At 38.0% G+C, this 21273-nt stretch overlaps 1 protein-coding gene across 4 annotated transcripts in view; it reads left to right on the top strand.

Annotated features, from left to right (window-relative positions):
• btbd7 (BTB (POZ) domain containing 7) overlaps positions 1 to 20839 on the top strand; it is an 81791-nt gene extending 60952 nt beyond the window's left edge. For 2 of the 4 annotated variants that reach the window (XM_073933031.1, XM_005160586.5), the window contains exons 4-11: positions 714 to 922; positions 2921 to 2996; positions 5400 to 5560; positions 7027 to 7170; positions 9107 to 9296; positions 9853 to 10031; positions 12207 to 12614; positions 13853 to 20839. In XM_073933031.1, coding sequence (XP_073789132.1) covers positions 714 to 922; positions 2921 to 2996; positions 5400 to 5560; positions 7027 to 7170; positions 9107 to 9296; positions 9853 to 10031; positions 12207 to 12614; positions 13853 to 14512 — 2027 coding nt within the window. In that variant the 3' untranslated portion in view covers positions 14513 to 20839. Of the gene's footprint in view, positions 1 to 713; positions 923 to 1818; positions 1923 to 2077; positions 2997 to 5399; positions 5561 to 7026; positions 7171 to 9106; positions 9297 to 9852; positions 10032 to 12206; positions 12615 to 13852 lie in introns of those variants that run through there. The other 2 variants (NM_001025551.1, XM_073933032.1) reach the window with 2 other exon arrangements.
• Positions 20840 to 21273: the final 434 nt, after the last annotated feature.

Here is a 21273-nt window from a genome sequence, read left to right as displayed (position 1 = left end):
TTTTGTTGGGTGCAACACAGTAAATCTTCACTATTCTGTACACAAACTATTGTCAGAACAGAATTTCTCATAATGCCTGCTGGAAAGGGAAAACCAAGCTTGTTCTCTAGAGATACTTGGCTTGGATTGCATTAGAGTTGAAATTCTCCACTGCTCCGTGGGTCTTTGTATCAAGCACAGGGGGGAAAAAAGCGGTGGCATTTTACTGATTAAACTGCACTGAATGCCTCTCTGCTGACATTCAGTCTTTGATGACTGGAAAAGGAGACCGAAAGAATTGAATGGAAGAGACAAAACAGATCAAATCAGTAATTCAAGGCACAGTTTGAAGCGCCATAAAGCAGTGTTTTCGTGTGGAATAATTGGGTAAATTATTCATTGGTTCCCACAGTGACATTTAAATGCATACATTTACGTTAATATTTTCCCCATATCTGCGTATTGCAGTAGAATATATACCTAGTGTATTTAAAAACCTTTTTTGAAGTGTTATATTACAGCCACAGTGATGAAAAAAATATTTCAGCAATAGATAAAATCACTCAGAGGGCAAATGGAAGCGGTGCCAATATTCTAAGAGCATATCGACCACCCGTGTTTTTTGTTTTAAAATCTTGATTAACTTTGTTTGGACACAGATTTGTATGCTTAAGAGCAGCTGAAGCCTTGTTTATGTCTAAATAAAATGTGGTGATGTTGTTTATCTGTCTTAGGCTGTGAAGACATTGTGGCAGACAGCATCTCTCTGGACTCGGTGGTGGCCATCCTGAAGTGGAGCTCACAGCCCTATGGGTCTAAATGGGTTCATCGGCAGGCCATGCACTTCCTGTGTGAGGAGTTCAGCCAGGTCATGACCTCGGACGTCCTCTACGAGCTGAGCAAGGAGCACCTACTGGCGGCCATTCAGTCTGACTATCTGCAGGTGATGACCGTACACCAATTGACTTTTTGGATTGCCCATCGGAAGATTGGACAGTTTGGGGTTTTACAGTATGGGGAGATGATTGTGATTTAAATGATCAGCACTATAAATGCAGAGATTTATCATGTTATGCCTTACGTTTATTTTTTATGCAACAGGTCATGGTAAGATCATGAGTTATGGCAAAATAAAAATGCTATAATTATGATAATTTTAAATTCAAAGTGTACATTTGATAGAATTAAAAATAAAATCATATTTAGTTTTCAAAAGTAGTTTGTAGGGGAAAAAGAACATTAAATGTGCAGAATTTTTATATTTGTAAAGCTTAAAAATGCTATAATATGTTTGCAAATATTTAAGAAACATGCTAAGCTAACATGTATGTAAGTTTATCTAAAAACATTTCTACAGTAAGTTGTTTTTCTTTGAAAATATGCGGTCTCTGTCAGAATGGTTTGAACATCAGAAGCGCTTGCTTCGGTTTTAATATTAGAGCTTAATGTAGGTGGATTTAAAAAGATTAATATGTAAGCACTGCAAAAATGCATCGTAAAAGTGATTATATTCCACAGCTCTACCTCCAGAGTTTCAATATGCAGGCATGTTTATGACCTTCTAGGTTAATTAAATTTTATGTTATTGGGGGGGAAATGGCACAACATTTTACAAGGGCAAGATAAGTAAAAAATATATATAATAACTGTTTGTTATTCTCAAAGGTTGCTTAAACAGCGTGTGTAATTGGATCCTACAAATTATATTCATTTGTGCAAAAAAAATAAAAATAAATAGGTGTTTTTTGGGAGGAAATGGCTTGTTGAAAATGAGTTTCCTGAGGAAAAGGTTGGGAAATGCTGATGTGATTTAAATTTAAATGAAGTTTTCTCACTCAGTCTTTTAAACCTTTTCACTGTAAAGTCTGTTGCACATATTTGCTGTGCTGTTATGACAAGGTCAAGCTTATTTTGTCTCTGGAAACATGCAGAGGTAATTCACGGTAACTGAATCATATTGCACTATTGGGAAATTTGTGTTTATTTCAATCCACAAATCATTGCAGGGCTTTGGGCCTATCGGTTTCCGACAAGAGAGTGAGTGTTAGTATCAGTTTGTTTATCGATCTTTGTTGATCAGGTCTCTCTTCTCTTAAAGGTCGTCTGCTGTTGTCTTTGGACAAATGAGTCAGCCGTATCAGATGACCTCTTTGCGTCTCCTCAGTGAGCTTATATGGAGAGCTGTAACCCCATCTGGGATTTAGCCTGGCACACAGAAGTCTGTTAGCACCTTTACACTCCCCTCTTAGATGGTTACAAGTCTTCGCTAACTCTACCTCGGGTCAAACCCGTTGATATGGTGTAATCCCTGCAGTGACTGACAATTTGTAAACAGAGACTAGTGCGAGTTTGACAGATACTAAGCCTCCAAAAAGTGAGATTAAATGAATCATTCATGGTCATCGCCATGGAAAAACTGTAAATATCAGTGAATGTTTGGCTTGTTTTACAGGTTTAGATGCAATTACTTAATCTGATTGCAATCAGTAAGCATTTTTCTAGCTTGTGTAGAAGGAAAATTAGGTCCCATTCCCCCTCTCTCCTTGTCGTCACTGAATTTCAGTCTGCATTTAAATATATAGCAAAAAATAACATTTAAAAACAAGTGTGGAGATTCTGATATTAAAAATGTAATTTAGTTTAAGGGTTAATCTATTAAACTTGGATCTGCTTCTGCTGATGGGTGAAATGAGATTTGAGCTGTGCAATATTTTCAGTAAAGAATGAGATAGTGGCAAAATCATTTTGCTCAGGTTTCACCTGGCACCTGCAGGACCTTCTGCTGTGGTTTTATATATCCTGTTTTTCTTGTGGAGATTGTTCTGCTGTTGTATTATATATACACCATCTTTAAGCTTGTATTCAAGCAGCTCCTTCAGCCTTGCAGCGCTGGCTAAATTCAGTAACATAAACTTTTTCTGTTCTTCTCCCCTTTTCACAGGCCAGTGAGCAGGACATCCTGAAGTATGTTGTAAAGTGGGGCGAACACCAGCTCATCAAGAGGATGGCTGATAGAGGTATCGCTCACAGACATTGATATGGCACTAAAAGACTATAAAAAGTGATTCATGAGAAATAGTTCTAATTATTTGAATATGAAGCTCAAAAATTATTGTTATCATCAAAGTTGTGACTCTTAATATTTTTGTGAAACCTATGATGTATTCATTCAATTTCTTTTCGGCTTAGTCCCTTTATTAATCTGGGGTCGCCACAGCGGAATGAACCGGCAACTTATTCAGCACATGTTTTACGCAGCGGATGCCCTTCCAGCTGCAACCCATCACTGGGAACTTATACACTCTCATTCACATTCATACTCTATGGACAATTTTAGCTTACCCAATTCACCTGTACCGCATGTCTTTGGACTTGTGGGGGAAACCGGAGCACCCAGAGGAAACCCATGCGAACACGGGTAGAACATGCAAACTTTACACAGAAATACCAACTGACCCAGCCGAGGCTCGAATCAACGACCTTCTTGCTGTGAGGCTACTGCGCCACCACGTCGCCACCTGTGATTTCAAAATAACTTCTTTTTTATTATTGTTGCAATAATTGTACACCACAAAACCATCAACATCGCAAGGCATGTTTACCATTACAATAACCTGAGTCACTTTCTCTACCTCAGAAAGAAGGTAAAAGAGGGTCTGCATGTTTTAAATTTACAACAATGAATATGATATTTACCCATTACTAAAATGAAGTTCACAACATTAGAGAAAGAAAAATATTAATCACGTTAGTGAAAGAAAATCTCTTCAAGAACAAAAGAGGGGACTGAAATCATCTTTAATGAAAGCAATTTTTGTATAACCTCTATCTGTGATTCCAACACTATATTTATTTAAACAAGAACATTATATGCTTGAAACTTGAAGCTTTTTTTAATTATTAAACATTATAAAAATATTTATAGCACATCTTTTTTTCAAAAATGCTTTTGAGTTTGCTGAAAAGTATTAATTATACAAAATATAAATGATTAAAGTGGACTGTCAAACTTGAAAAACTGTTTCATTACATAAAATCACAGTAAAAAGTTCCAAGTTCCAACTTGTAGTTTGTAAATCATATTGATACTATGATGATTTTTGAGCTCGTTAGTTATTCATCTTCAGTGTATGGAACAGGGCAACTCAAACATTCTGTCAAACGACTACTTTTTAACAGATGACAGCATTCGTTATTTTTGCCTGAACAATTGCTTTGGTTCCCGTTTTTTTAAACACACTTTATTGTGGGCCAGACGTTGTTTCTCTGTCGCTGAATCAATCCCTGTTTCCACCTCTTGCCATAGATGGTGGTCTGAACTCTGCCAGTCTAATGATTTATTCCCCAATCCTCCTAATGTCTAGTAATGACTCTGACTGGCTCAGAACTGAGAATTCAGGCCAAGTGCTCTGCAATACAGAAGCGTAGCATATGGCTGGCGGCTCCAGACCTGGGTCTGCATCCGCTCTGTGTACCCAATAGAATCAAATATACCCAAGCTTACACTGCCTCGAACGTTTATAGCTGCTGCCAAACCACAAACACGACCCCTGATTGCTTTTTCCCTCCCGAAACACATTCTAGAAGGAAACAGCAGTGCTACAATACACCTTCATTTTGTCATTAACAATCTTTATTTACATGATCCTAATTTGCTGTCTGAGGTGTAGATAGTGATTCAGGGTCCATTGCAGTGCAGCATCCTGAAGCAGAGCAGCTTAAATTCCTCGCTCAAGGGCACAGCAGCAGTCAGTGGAGCTGCATAGTGATCCGGCTAATCCTCTAGAAGACGCACACACCCATCTTTGTCTAATTTATATTGTGGGATAGAAGAGTTGGGTCACCGTTTCCTCCATCTCAAATGCTCGTCTTTACTGTAAAGCCACTTTTGTGTGATTACAGTGTTTCAAATGATAGAGTATGGGGAACTTCCATTAAAAAGAACTCAAACAAAGCATTTTAATTGTTATCAAGGTTATGTTGCTAATAATCCATTGTGAAAACTGGGTCAGGTACATTTTGCTTTGTGCTTTTATTTATATTCATCGTTATGCTTCGTGTTTTTAAAATGACATTAGTATCACAAGCATATCTGTGTCTCTGAGATCACTTAATTTTGTTCCTAAAGATTATATTCTTATTGTACAGTACAGTAATATTTAACACATCCATAATATTGATACATAATAAAGACTTGTTTCGAGATTTTAAGGTTATTCATGCTCTGCTGAGAGTAGTTCAGAATAAATACAAATAAGTTGCCTTTTAATATAGTGAATGAATTGAGAACATTGTACTCAGTTGTTTTTATCACTTTTCTTTTTTGTCTGTTTGTTGGGAAGTTACTCCTATAATTCACATAAAGTGTCACGGGATGTGGGAAAAATGTGGATAAAGCTCTGCCTTTCTGTGTTCCCCAGAACCTAACCTGTTAAGTGGTACTGCACATAGTGTGAATAAACGTGGCGTGAAAAGAAGGGATCTGGACCTAGAAGAGCTTAAAGAGATTCTCTCTCCGCTGCTGCCTTTCGTCCGAACTGAGCACATATTACCTGCCAACAGTGAGGTCCTCTCTGACACGGTGAGTGTGTTTAACGTGGTTTTACAGTTTAAACAGGAGCATTAAGGGAGAGTCACAGAGTTTTCAAGCATGCAAAATGCATTTTAGCTCCGTGCAGCTTCTATTAAATGTAGTTTAAAACTGTTTAAAAGTTTGGGGTCTGTACTTTTTGTTTTTATTATTATTAAATGACTATGATACTAAAATATATGAGCTTGTGTAGCTGTAGATTGGCACTGGTGGGAGGTGTGCGTTGACACAAGACCGCAGGCTGAGTGCCTTGGTGCCCCCACCAGTGACGATACACTGCCACATCGCAATGCTACAAGTGTGATATTGCATGTATACAACAGTTCGACAGAATAATCGTGTTTATAAAAGAGAAAATCAAACATGTGGGTCTCAAAAACCCTTTTGTGAGAGGAACGACTTTCCTCTGCCACTCATTCACATCTGCAGCTGACGATCAGAACAGCAGAAACAATTGCTGCTTCACCAATGTCACTTTAGAGCTTGTATTTGAATGATTCTTTAGCAAAATGTTAAAAGTGGTGATTTTATTGAGAAGTATTTCCTTGGAAACTAAGTGAAATTATATAACTATATTTAGTAAATATTCTTATGCCAACTATTTTAATTAAGAATTTAATTACATATTGCCCATTTAGTACATTGAGTGCTCTGTAAGTGTCTGTAACAGCCCTGATAAACAAAGTTATTTTCAGTCTTAATTTGAGTGCAAAAAAAAAATTGAAAACCCTGCTCACACAAACTCCTAATACCCCAGTTTCATAAACATCCGGCAAACAGCCTTCTCTAGCCTCTTGCGAACCGAATTGGAAACACCACCGCTGTGTGCCTCATCTTTACATTATTTTCCATTAGCTATGGGTATACACCGAATGTCACTGCCAGTGTGTGTACACTCATAGAAAATAATGTTTAGTACTTTAATTGATGTGGCACAACTGGGTGGTGTTTCTCTTCCTATGTGTGATGCCTTCCAAGTTTTTAAATCTCTCTGCAAGTCATCACACAGGTGCAGCTCATTGATACCATAATCGTCACTGACTAATGGTAGCTCAGGAGTGTTTAGGCATAATAATGGACTTTCCAAAATGTTACCTTGGTAAGCAGTTTCAAACTGCTGAAACAAACTCTAAATGGTTTTGGACAGATTTATTTCTAAATGATCATTTCTGTTCATTCTTTGATTTCGTTTGAGGTTTATCGGGGCCTTAAAATACAAAGACATTTCTGATGCTGCATACAAGTTATATATGTAACTTTTTTCTGCAAAGCATACATTAATTATAAAAATGTTGATATTGGAGGGTATTGGAGTATAGTGTTATGCAATATGCCTGATATCCAGAAAAAAGATTCAGAGTGCCAATACTTAAGCAGCAGATGACTTCATCTTTTCATCATTCTTTCTGACCACTCTCATGAAGTATTGGTGAAGACATTTGCTCTGCCTTTAACAGATGAAGAGGGGTCTGATCAGCACCCCTCCATCTGACATGCTGCCCACAGCAGAGGGAGGCAAAGCCAACGCCTGGCTCCGGCAGAAGAGTGCTGGCATTTATGTGCGCCCACGCCTCTTCTCTCCTTATGTGGAGGAGGCCAAGGTAAGATACTCTTTCTCACCTCATCAGAACATTAACATGAATTACTGCAGGTTGGAAAAGTGACCCCAGAGATCACTGGGTTATAAGTCAATAAGCCAAATACTTAGGCTAATCAGCCAAGCACATTTTTAATGACTTAGAGACATTTCACCCAAAAAATGAAAATTGACTCACTATTTACTCACCCTCAAGTGGTTTTGAATTTTAGGAAATTTTAGGAGTAATTTTTCTGATGAACATAAAAGGCAATATTTTGAATAATATTAGAAAGTTGTAGTCATTTACATCCATAGCAGGAATAACAAATACTACAGACATCAGTGGTTTCCAACATTTTTAAGTCTCAATGAATCGGAAGCTGTGATTGTTTTCTTTTTTCGGATTGTTACTTAGTTTCTAGAGAGACAGAATTTAAAATGAGCAAACAGTGGGCTTGTTTGTTTTTTACAGCGGGCTGTAAAAAAGTGGGGATTTCATTCAGAAAGATTGAGAAAAGGGGTTTAAAAACAGATACCTCCTGCTAGAGGTGTGAGCCTACACTGGTCTCACGGTTCAGTATGATTATCATGTTATCAATTCAGTTCAATTCGATATCTTAGTGCATCATTGACGCTTTCCATAAACAATTTTAGATTTTACTTCACAGCACATGAATTCTTATATTAAAATGTAAAAATATATTTATGTTATTTGTAATACAATTTTGTCCTTTAATGCAAACAGTCAGAACTGTACCTTTAAAAACTCAAGTACATGCACAGAACAACATGAGAATTTGCAGCAAATAAACAAATGTAAATATCCCTCTAGCTTTATGGGCCCTGTCGACAAAGTTCTTACACCTATGCTCAACAGTCACTTGCTCAACAGAAAGGGCTGCAATTGGCTCTAATGCTTTTGCACTGTTCATCGTTAAACGTTCATTAACAAACGGCTGATCCATGATAGAAAACTTGCTTTGCAGACACGCTCTCATGTCTGTCTCCAGAAGTATCACTGTAACAGCCAAGGACAAGAAACATTGCGTCACACCAGCAGGTCAAATGTCCACAGTAAGAAAGGGAGAGAAATGGAGTTTACTTTCAATTTCTCAGTTGCAGTAAAATACTTCTGCTGTACTTCAGTGTCAGTAAATGACTGTCCAGCAAACTTAAACCCAGTGAGTTGTACAGAGTTTCTGCATTTTTAAGTAATTAGACTGTGTTAATTACTTGCGGTCTCCTCCCTCGCCATAGTAAGCTACCGCGACATAGCGCATATGAGATAAATAACATCAGTATGTAATAACCGGTTATGATCTATTACTGAACTGATACCGAATGGTCTGTGTCTGCATCACGATGCACCAAAGAAACAATTAATTTTGACACCCCTACCTCCTGCTCACCATTTCTGTTTGTTTTCAAAACTGAAAGTTGAACCAGCGTGGTCAAGTATGTTAGCCCGCCCAATCGAACATTCGTAATATTCGATCACGTAAAAAAAAATCACGTAATTCAACATTTTAACTGAAACCAAACAGAAAGTGCACTTTCAAATTTCAATTCAAGATTAGAAGGGTAAACTATTTTTTTCTTAATGACATGCACAGATAAATTGTTCACCACAAAACTGGCAATGTAAGCTAACAAGATCATATGTAGTTTTGATTTACCGGGGACTTAAAAAATGTCTTATTTTGTGTTCAACAGAAAAAAATTAACTTAAACAGGTTTAAGACAAGTGAATAATAAGTAGATTATGACAGAATTTTCAGTTTTGGGTGAACTATCTATTTAGTTTGAGATACTATACAATAGAAATAATTCAATATGCAAATTCAGTAAATTCTGATAGATTTTGACTTTGTGTATGGAATAATCTTGATGGAATACTTGGATAATTTTTAATTACTGTTATCACTTGCATCAAGCCTTGCATACATGTGTTTCTCCAGGCGGTTCTGGAGGAGATGATGGTTGAGCAGACCGATCTGGTTCGGTTGCGCATGGTTCGTATGTCCAACGTGCCTGACACACTGTACATGGTGAACAATGCCGTCCCCCAGTGCTGTCACATGATCAACCACCAGCAAATGGCTGGCAGCCAATCAGCTCCGCCGTCTGTGGTTGCTAATGAGATACCAGGTGGGTTAAGCACTCATTCATGGCTCGTAACGATGTGTTATTTCAGCCAATCTTCAAGTCCAAAGCTAATCATGCTGGGCTCTGTATATCTGTGGACAGAACTCAGCTATGCTTGATGAAATGAGTCACACTCACAATCAAGTGATTTTAGAGAGATGCTTTGTGGAGGCCAAATAGATTATGTCCTAATCTAGATGTAGTTGTAAATCTGATAAATCAAACCATGGAACGTTATTTCCTCAAGGTAATTTTGTTATTCTTTTGCACAAACCAGTTCAGTGTGTGTTTTTATTATTTTTTTAGGTGTATTTAATGTGAGTGGGAACATTGGCCTTGTATTTGGCAAGCTTTGTGATTCAGTGTGTGTTATGTAAAACACAAATCTAATCCGATTTAATAATAGACATAGGTTTGTTTAAGACTGATATATATGCCCATCACGTATTAATATTGTTTGTTAACAAATATGTACTGTTATTAATTGATGCAGTTATTCATGGGTATTAATTGTAACTCGAGTCATCTGTTCTGCTCTTCTCCCCCATCTGTCCTTCAGTGCCCAGGTTGGCAGTAGTGAAGGAAATGATCCGTAGGCTGCAGGAGCTGCGTCACACAGATCAGGTGCAGCGAGCATTTGCTCTGAACTGTGGTGAAGGCGCTACAGTGAGCTATGAGCTGCAGATCCGTGTGCTCAGAGAGTTTGGCCTGCCAGACGGGGCTGCTGAACTCCTACAGGTAAACCAGCACATCCTGTTTGCGTGGAGACTGACAAGTGTTGCTATGGCTACCGTGACTCTCACTCTGACTTTCATGTTAGTTTTATGCCGGCCTTTGATGGATACGGTTTATTTTCCAGTCTAAAATTTTTCCCAAAAATGTGAAAATAAGAGAAAAATGTGTCGTTCAGATAGGATTGTATCTTCAATGCACTACAAAAATGTGACTTTTTCTAAAAATGGTGTCCTATGCTCATTAAGGCTGCATTTATTTAATGAAATATCATGTTAAAAACAGTAATGCTATAAAATAATACAAGCTAACAAACTGTTTGCTATTTTAATGTACCATATATTTAATCAGGGTGTCCACGGGGTATTAAAAGTTGATAAATCAATAATGAGAAGAAGGCCCTTAAAAGTTATTAAAAAATCTTAATCACATATTTACGAGCTCTTAAATTTTTTTCAAGCGTTGTCTAAAGTATTTAAAAAAAAAGCATGAATATATTTATTTTTCTCCTAATATTAACAACAGTGTGCTTGCTTCACTTGATTGGTTCGGGCCGGGGTGCATCTGGCAAAGCTCCTCTGTCTAGGTGGTGTCAGGTAATTTGTGACATGCGTGGTGATGGTCAAGGTGATGTGTCGCTCTTCACATTTAGTGAAACCAAAGTGAATCAAATGGCAAAATCAGAAATTGTAAGTTTGCGTACTGCTGGTTGGAGATGACGAGTTAAACAGTGGCTGAAGCCTGTCGCTGCAAACAACCACATAATTTATTCTTTCACGCTTTGAGTTCTGTTGCATGGTTGTGCTCCATTTATTTATTTTACTACAACTGTTTATTAATAACTGTTTATTACATTAAAGGTTTGATACTGATTAGAACTTAAAGTGGCGATGAGGCTTTAAAATATTCTGAGAAGGTTTTTTAAAAAGTCTTTAAAAGGTGTTGAAATTGCCTTTAGGATTCCTGCATATGTCCTTTTAATACTTCAGTCTTTGGTGTCACATGAACCATTAGGGCTGGGTAATTCATCACAAAGTAATTAAAATCGACATTCAGAACCTATAATCAATCTAATTTTTCTAGTTCAATTTTTTTCAATTCTTTTGCTTACGACGTGTGAAGTCTCGTGACCTCGCTCTGTTAAGGCTGATTTATACTTCTGCATTGAAAGCAAGGGTATGGTCTGGTGCAGCCTTCATGCGGTCACATACCTGTGCGCTGCTCAAAAAATGTAACTACACGTCGCAAGCTTGCACTACATTGACAATGATTGGTAGCAACATATTTTCCATTACAAAAAAATTATTATTTTCATTAAAATATTTGTAAATGCACTGTTATTATTATTTATAATGTTATTATAATATTATTAAAATATTATTTACAGGATATACAAGAGTTATTTTATTTAGGAGAGATACTGCTTCTTTTCTACTTTTAATATGAACAATTTATCGTTGAAAATACTTAATTTTGGTTCTAAATGTGCAGGCTATTTAAGAAATGACTAATGACTAGAAATTGGTTTTAGGCAACGTGTGTTTTAATTTCAGTTGTACAACGTTGACGTTCAATTGATAATCATAGATAGCAGTGCATGTTTCTTTCAATTATTTTCAAATAATATTTGAAAATAGCATATTTACTGTACAAAACTTAAATAAATCAAATAATTGTTCATTAATCGTAATTGAGTTAAACTGTTCAATTAATTGAGATTTTGCCCTATGAACCATACTTATTTAAAAGTAAAGAAATATTATTATTTCTAAATAACCTGACAACTTTTTGTTTGTTTGTTTGTTATCTTTATCTATCTTATTTATCTCTTACGCACACAATTATAATGAAAGTTCAATCCAGCTGCCACTAGGGGAGAATTCCAACAGTCATTTGTGAACATTTTGTGTAGCAAAAAGGCAGCTTATTGTGTTTTGCATCACTTAATCTTGCTTCAATCAGAATGTTTTCTCCAGGTACTGTTGTCTTGCTTTAGAAGTGCCCTGAGTTCTTAAATTGCTGTGATGTTGTTATTCTCACCATTAAATGATCAGAGAACCTATGCTGTAAAGCTTGGAAGGAGTCGAAGCTTCTTCAGCATACCAGACAGCCTATTAATTCTCATTTTTAAAGCACGTCTAGCACAAACATGCCCTCACGGTTACGTATTCTGTGTTTCAGAATCCGCACAAATTCTTTCCTGAGGAACGTTTTGGAGACGAGAGTCCCGTTTTGGCCCTGCGCCAGTCAGGTCGCTGCCGGGTCAATAGTACACCAGCTGTGGAGAGCATGTTCACAGACCTGGAGGCTCTGGTGGGCTTCCACCCCCCTCTGCCCCCACCTCCTCCCCCCTACCATCCCCCCACCACCCCGGGCCATGGCCAGCAGCAATTTAAAGCAGGCTGGAGACCTCGGGTCCCCAGCCAGCCTCCTTCCAGATCTTTCTCCTACCCCTGCAATCATGCACTCCTTCACAGGCAGGCCTCTTCCAAAATGGGCAGCCCAGTCTATCCTCCTGGAGCCAAGCCTCTGCCCCCAGACTGCACAAATGCACAGGGAGGGAGGAATCTTCATCCTGACAAGCAAATGGTGATTAATACCAATATTCTGTAGTTGATGTTATATAAACTGCACTGACAGGCTAATCTGTATTTTTTTCTTAAAATATATATTAAATATATATGTTTGGCTACTCTGTATTGTGTAATTTTAAAAAGTATTTTGGTTTAAAATATGAGTTTATAAATACAGTACATAAAAATTGTTTTTAAATTAGATTTTTGCTTAGGATTACATTCAACATTGTTAAATGTTAAATCGTTTGCTTATGCATCTTTTTGACTTTTTACAGTTTTTGAAGTATTATTTTGGCTTATTTTGAAATATCCCAATGTTTTGTTAAAGGGATGGTCCACTATGATATCATATATTTTAAACATCAGTTGTGAACATAAACAACATCTCTGAATGTAAAATGCTCAAAGTCCAATGCAGAGTGAGACATTGGCTTTTACGGAGTTAGCTTAGCAAAGCCTACAGTGAACGATGTTTGAGGACTGCAAAAAATATATAAAGGCTATTGAGATCACAAATGCTTAAGGTTACGCGCATTCACCACGCGCACACATCCTGCGCCGCAAAGGGGTGTGGCCAGAGACGCTGTAATGTTGTAGCAGAGAAAGCTAAAATGTCGTCCAAACGCTGCTTTTCCATAAAGCTTCTTCTGTTTCGGTATTTGGGCTTCCAAAGGACACGACACAGAGACTGAAGTGTTTACAATTTAATTTTAATTATGTTCCAGAGATTTATAAAAAAAAATATATATATATATATATATATATATATATATATATATATATATATATATATATATATATATATATATATATATATGTATATATATATATATATACATATATATATATATATATATATATATATATGTATATATATATATATATGTATATATATATATATATATATATATATATATATATATATATATATATATATATATATATATATATATATATATCATTTGACAAAGGAGAACTTCCAGAATCTCTCCCAGTTCAGTGTTGGATTCAGCTAAAAACTTACAAACAACCATAATAGACAAAGCCTATTGATAATAAACACTTTTTTTGGGCACTGCAGACCAATTAAATTAAAAATAACAAATTGTGTGGGCATGTTGGTATGGATATACTGAGAAACTTGCATGTATTTGTATGACTGTATGGATATTTTATATCCCTATCAGTATTGAACCTCAATAACATGTTTCTTTAGTGATAACAGTTGTTTTGTTTGACTTATTCTCGCAGAATATGGAGCCTGTTATCAACGAGTTCATGCCGGACATCGCCATGGGTGTTTCAGCAATGACCCTAAAGGAGCGGCGGCTTCCAGAGGTCTCTATGGAGGTGGAGAGTCATGAACCTTCTCACCCTCACCTTTCCACAGCTCCTCCAATGTCCCACAGCTACTCCAACCGTCACCCACACTCTTCCCGCAAGCGGCACGCAGCCGAACCCAAGCCAGAGGGTCCGCAGCCTGACTTCCCAGATCTCTACGAGTTCCCAGGGCGCCATGTGCCTCCATACAGTGGGCCAGATCTCTACATCCACGGGCGTCAGGCAGGCGGAGGAGCACCTCCTCCATCCTACTCTGAGGCTTCAGAATCGCTTCGCCTGGATGTGCTGGAACAGCCTCCACAAAGACTAGACTTGGCCATTGTCTCACAAGGCAGTGTTGTGCAAGCCATTCAGAGGCCACGGCCTATAAACGAGACTGACCTCACCTGTGGGCTCGGCCCTTCCACAGAACAGTATGAGGAATGGCCCACGGGTCGACGACCCCCTCCTGAGGGAATAGGGTTGGGTTTAGGGGCAAACGTAGGGACTGGGGATGAGGGAGGGTTGGGGGCGCGAGACCGCAGATCCCCCAATAAACCCGAATACCCCTACAGGAAGTCTGCTCTCTGACCCCTGATAAAAAGAGACTGAAGACTGATTCAAATACTAAGTGTAAGCTAACAGGTGAGGCACCAGCAGTCCTGCACTTTGTGTTCTTTCAAAGGCTGACAGTATCTTGAAGTGATGAACGCCCATAAGCTACTCGAGTGGCTGCTTTTCTGATGACTGAAGGGAGATGTCATGTGAAACTGCTCTAGATTGCTTTGAAACCTAGTCGAGAGTAAGGAGAGCTTGGTTTGGTTGTGCGCACACCATGAAAAGAGGTCAAAAATGCAAAATGTTTGAGTCTGAGGGATCTGAACAACCATGGAAGTCATTTTGGCAAACCTGCGCGTTCTGGTCCTTCATTTTTTTGTTTTGTTTTTTTCTTCCACATGCTGCAGATTAATGTACGGATGTTGCAGCATATTTCTTTTACTTCTACTTTCCTTGAATAGACTAGGGTGACTGGAGAGATATATATATTTACTTAGATGCACGGATTTTGTTCCTTAGGAGTAAATTGAAAAAATATGAAGGCAATAAGTTGCTAACTCATTACTTTGTCTAGTCCTTGACAAACGGCTCCTTCTTCTTCTGAGGGCAGAGTGGCAGTAATAGCTCGTGTAATCCGCCGCATTTGCCGGCTTTTACATTAGCCTGTGCAATTTAAAAGCCGAGATGGAACATAAAAGGGAAAACAAATGAAATCCCCTGTCTCCTGTGAGGCAACTTATCAGGCATAACAATGGCACAGATGCACCATTAAATGTGAATGGGGCTTTGTTTTACTGTTTCACAACCCAGATCTGCAGATTCATCCCAGTGTGTTTTACTTTTAAAAAAAACCCAAAAACAAACACTATCTGTAGTCTCAAACAAAAAAATGGCACCCTCTTTTGCATTCAGATTCTCTTTCCAAGGCTGCAGTTGATGCCATTCCTGAGAGACGGCAAATGTAGGTTGATCCTTATCAGCTTCGTTCTCTAGAATTGTTCAGGAATCTCAATCAAACCAACCTCACGCCACATCCTCAGTCCTCTGGTTCTGTGGGATGGCAGCAGTCCATGGGCACGAGTTCATTAGCTTTTCTATGCTAGATCTGTCAGTAGTAGACCGACAATTATGATGTCATGAACAGGCTTTGCAAAAAAAAAAAAAAAGAACAAAGATAGAGAAACTTTAGAGAGAAATATTTAGTTTTATTTGCCACACGGCACACTAAAGGGATAGTTCCCCTAAAAATGTGCATTTCACCACATGTACTTGTACACTGCGCAAAATGCTTTTCTTACTTATATTTTTTGTAATTTTTCTAGTCCAAATATCTAAAAATTCTTATATCAAGAAGTTTCTAGACAAGCAAATCACATTGTCTTGTTTTCATATATATGCCAATATTAAGTGATTTTTTTTCCCTAAAACAAGCAAATTAATCTGCCAACGGGGTAAGAAAAATAATCCTCTTTTTCCTTTTGATATAAGATTATTTTGCTTACCCCATTGGCTGATTATTGTGCTTGTTTTAAGGAAAAACTTGCTTAATTTTGTCATATTATTTCTTAAAACAAGACAATATGTTCTGCTTGTATAGAAGATTCTTCTTGACTTAACAATTTTTATATATTTGGACTACAAAAAGAAATCTAAGCAAGCAACTCATTTTTTTTTTTTTTTTTTTGCAGTGTATGAGTTTCTTTTGTTAAGTGCAAAAGAAGATATGTTGGAACCCAATTGTTGGTCATTTGCATCTGACTATCAGAGTATGAATACTATAAAATACTATGGAAATCAATAAGGATCATTGATTTGTCTGGTTACCAACAATATTCTTAAAAATATCTATTATGTTCAGCAAAAACTAATACATGTTTGGAACAGCTTGAAAGTGAGTAGAGTTCGTTCATAGGCTGAACTATCCCTTTAGGAAACCATATTTTACACACATACACACAAAACCCTAATAGTAGATGAAGTCACTTATTTTAAGAATTTTTAACATCTGAATTATCTGTATTCTTAAATGTGCAATAGTGCGGCTTTTCCTTTTTAATTTTATTTTTGCTATCTTCTCCTTACAATAAGAAGCTTTCTCACATTATCATACTGACGCTGCAGATATGAGGCTAGTTCAGCCAAAAATGACAATGTGTAATCATGGACTCACCTCAATGTCATTCTAATCCTGTATGACTGTATGCAACACAAAAAAACTGTTTTTCTATATAATGAATGTTAATTGGGTCCAAAAACAACACTGTAAGGACAAAAAAAATCCCTTAAACATTCTTCAAAATATCCTCTTTATTATTCAGAGAGGCAAACAGGTTTAGAATGACACGATGATGAGAAAATGATAACTTAATTAGAATTTTTGGATAAGCCATCCCTTTAAGATAATCAACAATAGCCTTTCCCCACAAGTGATGGTACTGTATTTTCACACACTGTCACATATTATTATTTAAGCGCCTCTGGTTGTGTTAGACAGGTTGGGACCTCTGTTGAATACCCAAGCAATCCTCAGTCATATCCATCCCACACTCTTCACAGCGAGTGCTTCTTTTCTTGGAGCACAAGAATGGTTCTTGGGTTGGTTGAAAGCACAAATGTACTGCAAGATACTTAGGATGTCATTTAAGTCCTTGTCAGATTAAAGCGCTCAGACGTTTTCTACTCTGGTAAAAGGCTTGAGCTTTGGTTGGATGGTCAATCTTACTGTTTTTTTTTTTATTTTTGACCGTTAAGAACCTTTAGTTAGACTAAAGATGGGAGTTTGTGTTGCTTTGTGGAATCGTTTCATTTCACCTACTAGGTTTCTTTGATCCTTAGTATGCTTAATTAAGTAAGATCCATAGTAGTTACACAGACTCTTTGGTGAGGATGATCACAGAAGGACCATCTGTCATCAATTGATTCTCAATCCCTTCCTAGAGTCTTTGACCTTTAGAGATGACCTGAAGAGTTGGTGTTGGGTCAGTCTGCTGTCTCTGCAGTTAAGACCTTATGCCTCACCTTGGGTAACATAGTTCTCCATTTAAAATCACAAAGGAGAGGGAGACACTTTACCTCTGACCATTATGCATTAGTCAATTTGACACTTCTATGTATTTTTTTTTTTATTTCTAGCACTTCACCTTGGACATTTATCATTAAGAGACCAGAAACAAATTTTCCTAACTTACTTTTCTGAGGTTTCTCTCCTCCTTTGCGTAGACATGCTGATTTATTGCATTCAAAACGAGAGCATAGACAAGATTTTAGTGCAGAAAGAGAGTAAATTATTATGCAAGATGGCACTCCTAATCTGCAGGTGGTCGTAAATGTGTAATCCTCCATCCACCCTTGGCTGGTGTTGGGTAATATAAGCTGCCTGATGCAGTTGCAGTGAAACTCACTGGTCCTCCTGGACTCCTACTGCAGCCCACCTCTGAGTCAAGCCTGAAAGAGTTGTGAACCCTGAGTGGGTGAGCTCCAGTTTGCCGTCCCGCAAAGTTTCAGAGGGTCAGGTCCAAAAATAGATCTAGCATAGACCCTGGCTGGGATGCAAGCAATCTCCTTAGAGAGCGGAAGTCGGACTGAGCTTGGTAGGAGGCCTGCTTGTCTTGTCCTCTGAATGTCAAGGACGTCGTTTTGCAGTTCTCTTTACCACTGTTCAGATACATGAAGATTCAGTCTCTATTTCTTAAACACTACACTTTCACTTTTTACAAGTACTGTAGAGTTGAACAATTGAGTTTTACCATTTTTGAGTTTATTCAGCTGCTTTCCAGGTCTAGCAGGAGCACTTTTACCTTAGCTTAGCATAAACTGAAGCATTAGCATCTCGCTCATTAAAAAAAAAAAAATAGTAGCTCTCCTATTTAAAGCTTGACTTTTCTGTAGTTACATTGTATACTAATATTGACTGAAATTAAAAGTCAATCAAGGAACTTTGCTGCTGGACCATGGCTGAAGCAGGCACAATGAAATAACGCAGCGCTATTGCCTGGTTACCTAGCCCGAGACTATTTTCGGATGCTGTGTAACATCAATACACCTGCTGCAGCTATGGTACAGCAGCAAACTTCCTTGATTATTACTCCAAAATGAGAGTATAGTTACTTAGCTTTTCCATCAGTCTTCATACGCAGTGTAACTGCAGAATAGTCAAGCTTTAAATAGGAGTAGTAAGATGCCAATGGTCTAATCTAATCAAGGATTATAAAAAACTAAGGTAAAAGTGCTCCCAGCAGTCTCAGAGATCAGCTGAACGTATACAAAAATGGTCAGACTCAACTGTTCAACTCTGTGACTTGTAAAATTAGCTTGTTTTCAAGGGAATTGGAGTGCTCCTTTAAATCTTTCCATTGAAATAAGATCTTGATAAAACATGACTTTCACAAGATTTCAGTTCTCTTAAAAAGCAATGCAACGCAGCCTACTTAAAGCCTACCTTCCCTGACCTCATTCTGCAGCAAAAGGAGGCTGAGCGAACTGATTCTATTAACCACTTTTATGCAGAACGCATCGATGTTTACCCTGGATGTGTTTCTCAGAGCAGGTGACTCACTCGCGAGTTTCCTTTCATCTTTAGCCGATCCTCCAGGCTTCATGTCAACATGACAATGACAATAACAATTCAATCCACCTGTCACGAGAGTTGCTTTACTAGTAGCTTCTCTTGATGTGTCAGAAGCTCTTGTCGGAAGTGCAGTCGTTTAATTTGTCAGTGTTGGGAGTTCGTAACTCAGTATTTCCGAGCAGTGGGTGCATCACTCTGTACCTATGCCACTTTGAATCAGGCCACCTGTGGTCTGACAAGCGGAGACCTCTTGGAATGACATTTCACGTTTATTTGATTTTCTCTTTTTGGTCGCACGTGAGTTCAGATTTTTCCAGGTGACTGTTACATGCAACTCAAGCGTTGAGTAATTGGCATCGGCGCTTCCCTTCGAGGCAGCCGAAATGAGGAGATCTGAGGTCTGTCATGTCGTTTCAGCGAATCCCACTCGCTGCGTAACCATGACCCAAAATCGACAGATGGATATTTAGGCCTACTGCTGCTACTCAGAGGTTTTCCTGCCAGCGGAGAACATTATTTCTTGACGTCAATGCCGATCCCAGCGATCAAGTCCCATGTAGACCCAGCCATGCCTTAATCTTAAGGGGGAGGGGGGTTCGGAAAACTCCTTAGATCGCCTTCGCCTCTGCTATACTCAGGCCATTTTGAACTGCTAAGAAGTCATTTATTTCACCTTTCGAGGGTGGGTTCTGATTGCCGCACACGGTTTAAGGTATTATTTCATATTTGCTGACCTCATAATTAATACATTTCTATCACAAATGATATTTGTGGTCACTTGGGTTTAGTCCGATTTGTGGGTTGCTTGACTTGGAAGAACGAATTGGAAATGCATTTGAGCTCCCAGATGAGAAGCTTAAGTGAATGAATTTTTAGTCTGTCCTGTAGAAATCAAACTGGCATGCTGTTTGACGTCCGATTTTATCGCTTTGGAGGGGAATGAATTTGGCCACCGTACTTGACATCATCTTTAAAACCCGAGGACTAAAAGCTAAAACAGATGAAGGTATCCATTGCACTAAATGTTTGACGTCTGATTTGTTGTGGAACAGTGCCCTCTGTTGGCGCTGTCTGCTTTATGATGACTGAAATGCCCGTTTATTCAGATTCACACAGCCAAGTCATTTTCTTAAACGTTCATTCCTAATCCTTTTAAGTATATTTGCATGGCGTTGTGTTATTTTTTTTTTATCTCCAAAGTGCTGCAAGGCTGAACTGAACGGACGGTTTGTGTTTCGGATGATGTGTGAGGAGCAAGGGAAGTTGTGTTTGAAGACTTCGAAGTCGAGATCTCCAGGTTCTCTCTTGTGCTATCTCTCTTATTGAGAAGATTTAGTGCCTTCCCTGCCTGAGGCTGGGCTTCCTCCACACCCCTTTTGTCTTATGCAAGCCCTTTCTACAAACCTCTGTTAAACCTTCTCTTTGTAATACTGTAGCCAACGCTTAGTGTGCATAATGTTTATTTTGTCTCTTTTTTTTTTCCTCCAAAAAAAAAAGATATTTTTCAAGATTTTTGGTACCTTTGATCACAGGCCTCAGAAATATGGTGTTTTGTTGTATGTAAAATGTAAAGTTTTTTATAAATATATATAAAACATGCGATATCTATTTGAGACTTTGTGTGTGTGTATGTATATTTCTGTATATACACACACACACACAAAAAAAACATTCTTTTGTGGAGTTGTGGAAAGTGTCTATTTTTCTATTCTTTTCTTTGGCCGGTGTAGTTATGAACTTTACTCTGCAATTAGGTGACTAATGTCTTGAAAATAAATAGTTTTGAGTTATAATGCTTGTGTCTGTGCAAGTGGTGTTTGTTTATTATTATTATTATGGTAACTCTTTGCAACACAAAGTTGTGCGAGTTATTTTTAACTGCAGTTTGACACACTTTTGTTCAGGAACATTTCATGCATGACCCCGTGACAAATGAGATATTGGATGCGAGTATGAAGAGTGTGGCCTACTGTAGTTTTAAAGGAATATGATTTAGTATAAAGCTGCGGTCACATTAGAGTTTTTGTGTGCCAAATTCTGTTGTGCGGCGCTGCGAAAAGGGGCGGGATCAAACAAGATGATTAGACATTTAAAAAAGCCAGCGATTGCTCCATGTTTTAAATTTCTTTCCAGAGATGTCATGTTTTGATCCTCGATTGGTCTCACACAGTCAAGTGATGTGATTTCGCAGCTCAGAGTTCGCCAAGCTTGAACTTTGCACCGCAGC

This window comes from Danio rerio, chromosome 20 (assembly GCF_049306965.1).
Source record: "Danio rerio strain Tuebingen ecotype United States chromosome 20, GRCz12tu, whole genome shotgun sequence".
In the NCBI taxonomy this organism is placed as follows: Eukaryota; Metazoa; Chordata; class Actinopteri; order Cypriniformes; family Danionidae; genus Danio; species Danio rerio.
Note: the sequence above shows the minus strand (reverse complement) of the source record. Positions and strands in the feature narration are given on the sequence as shown.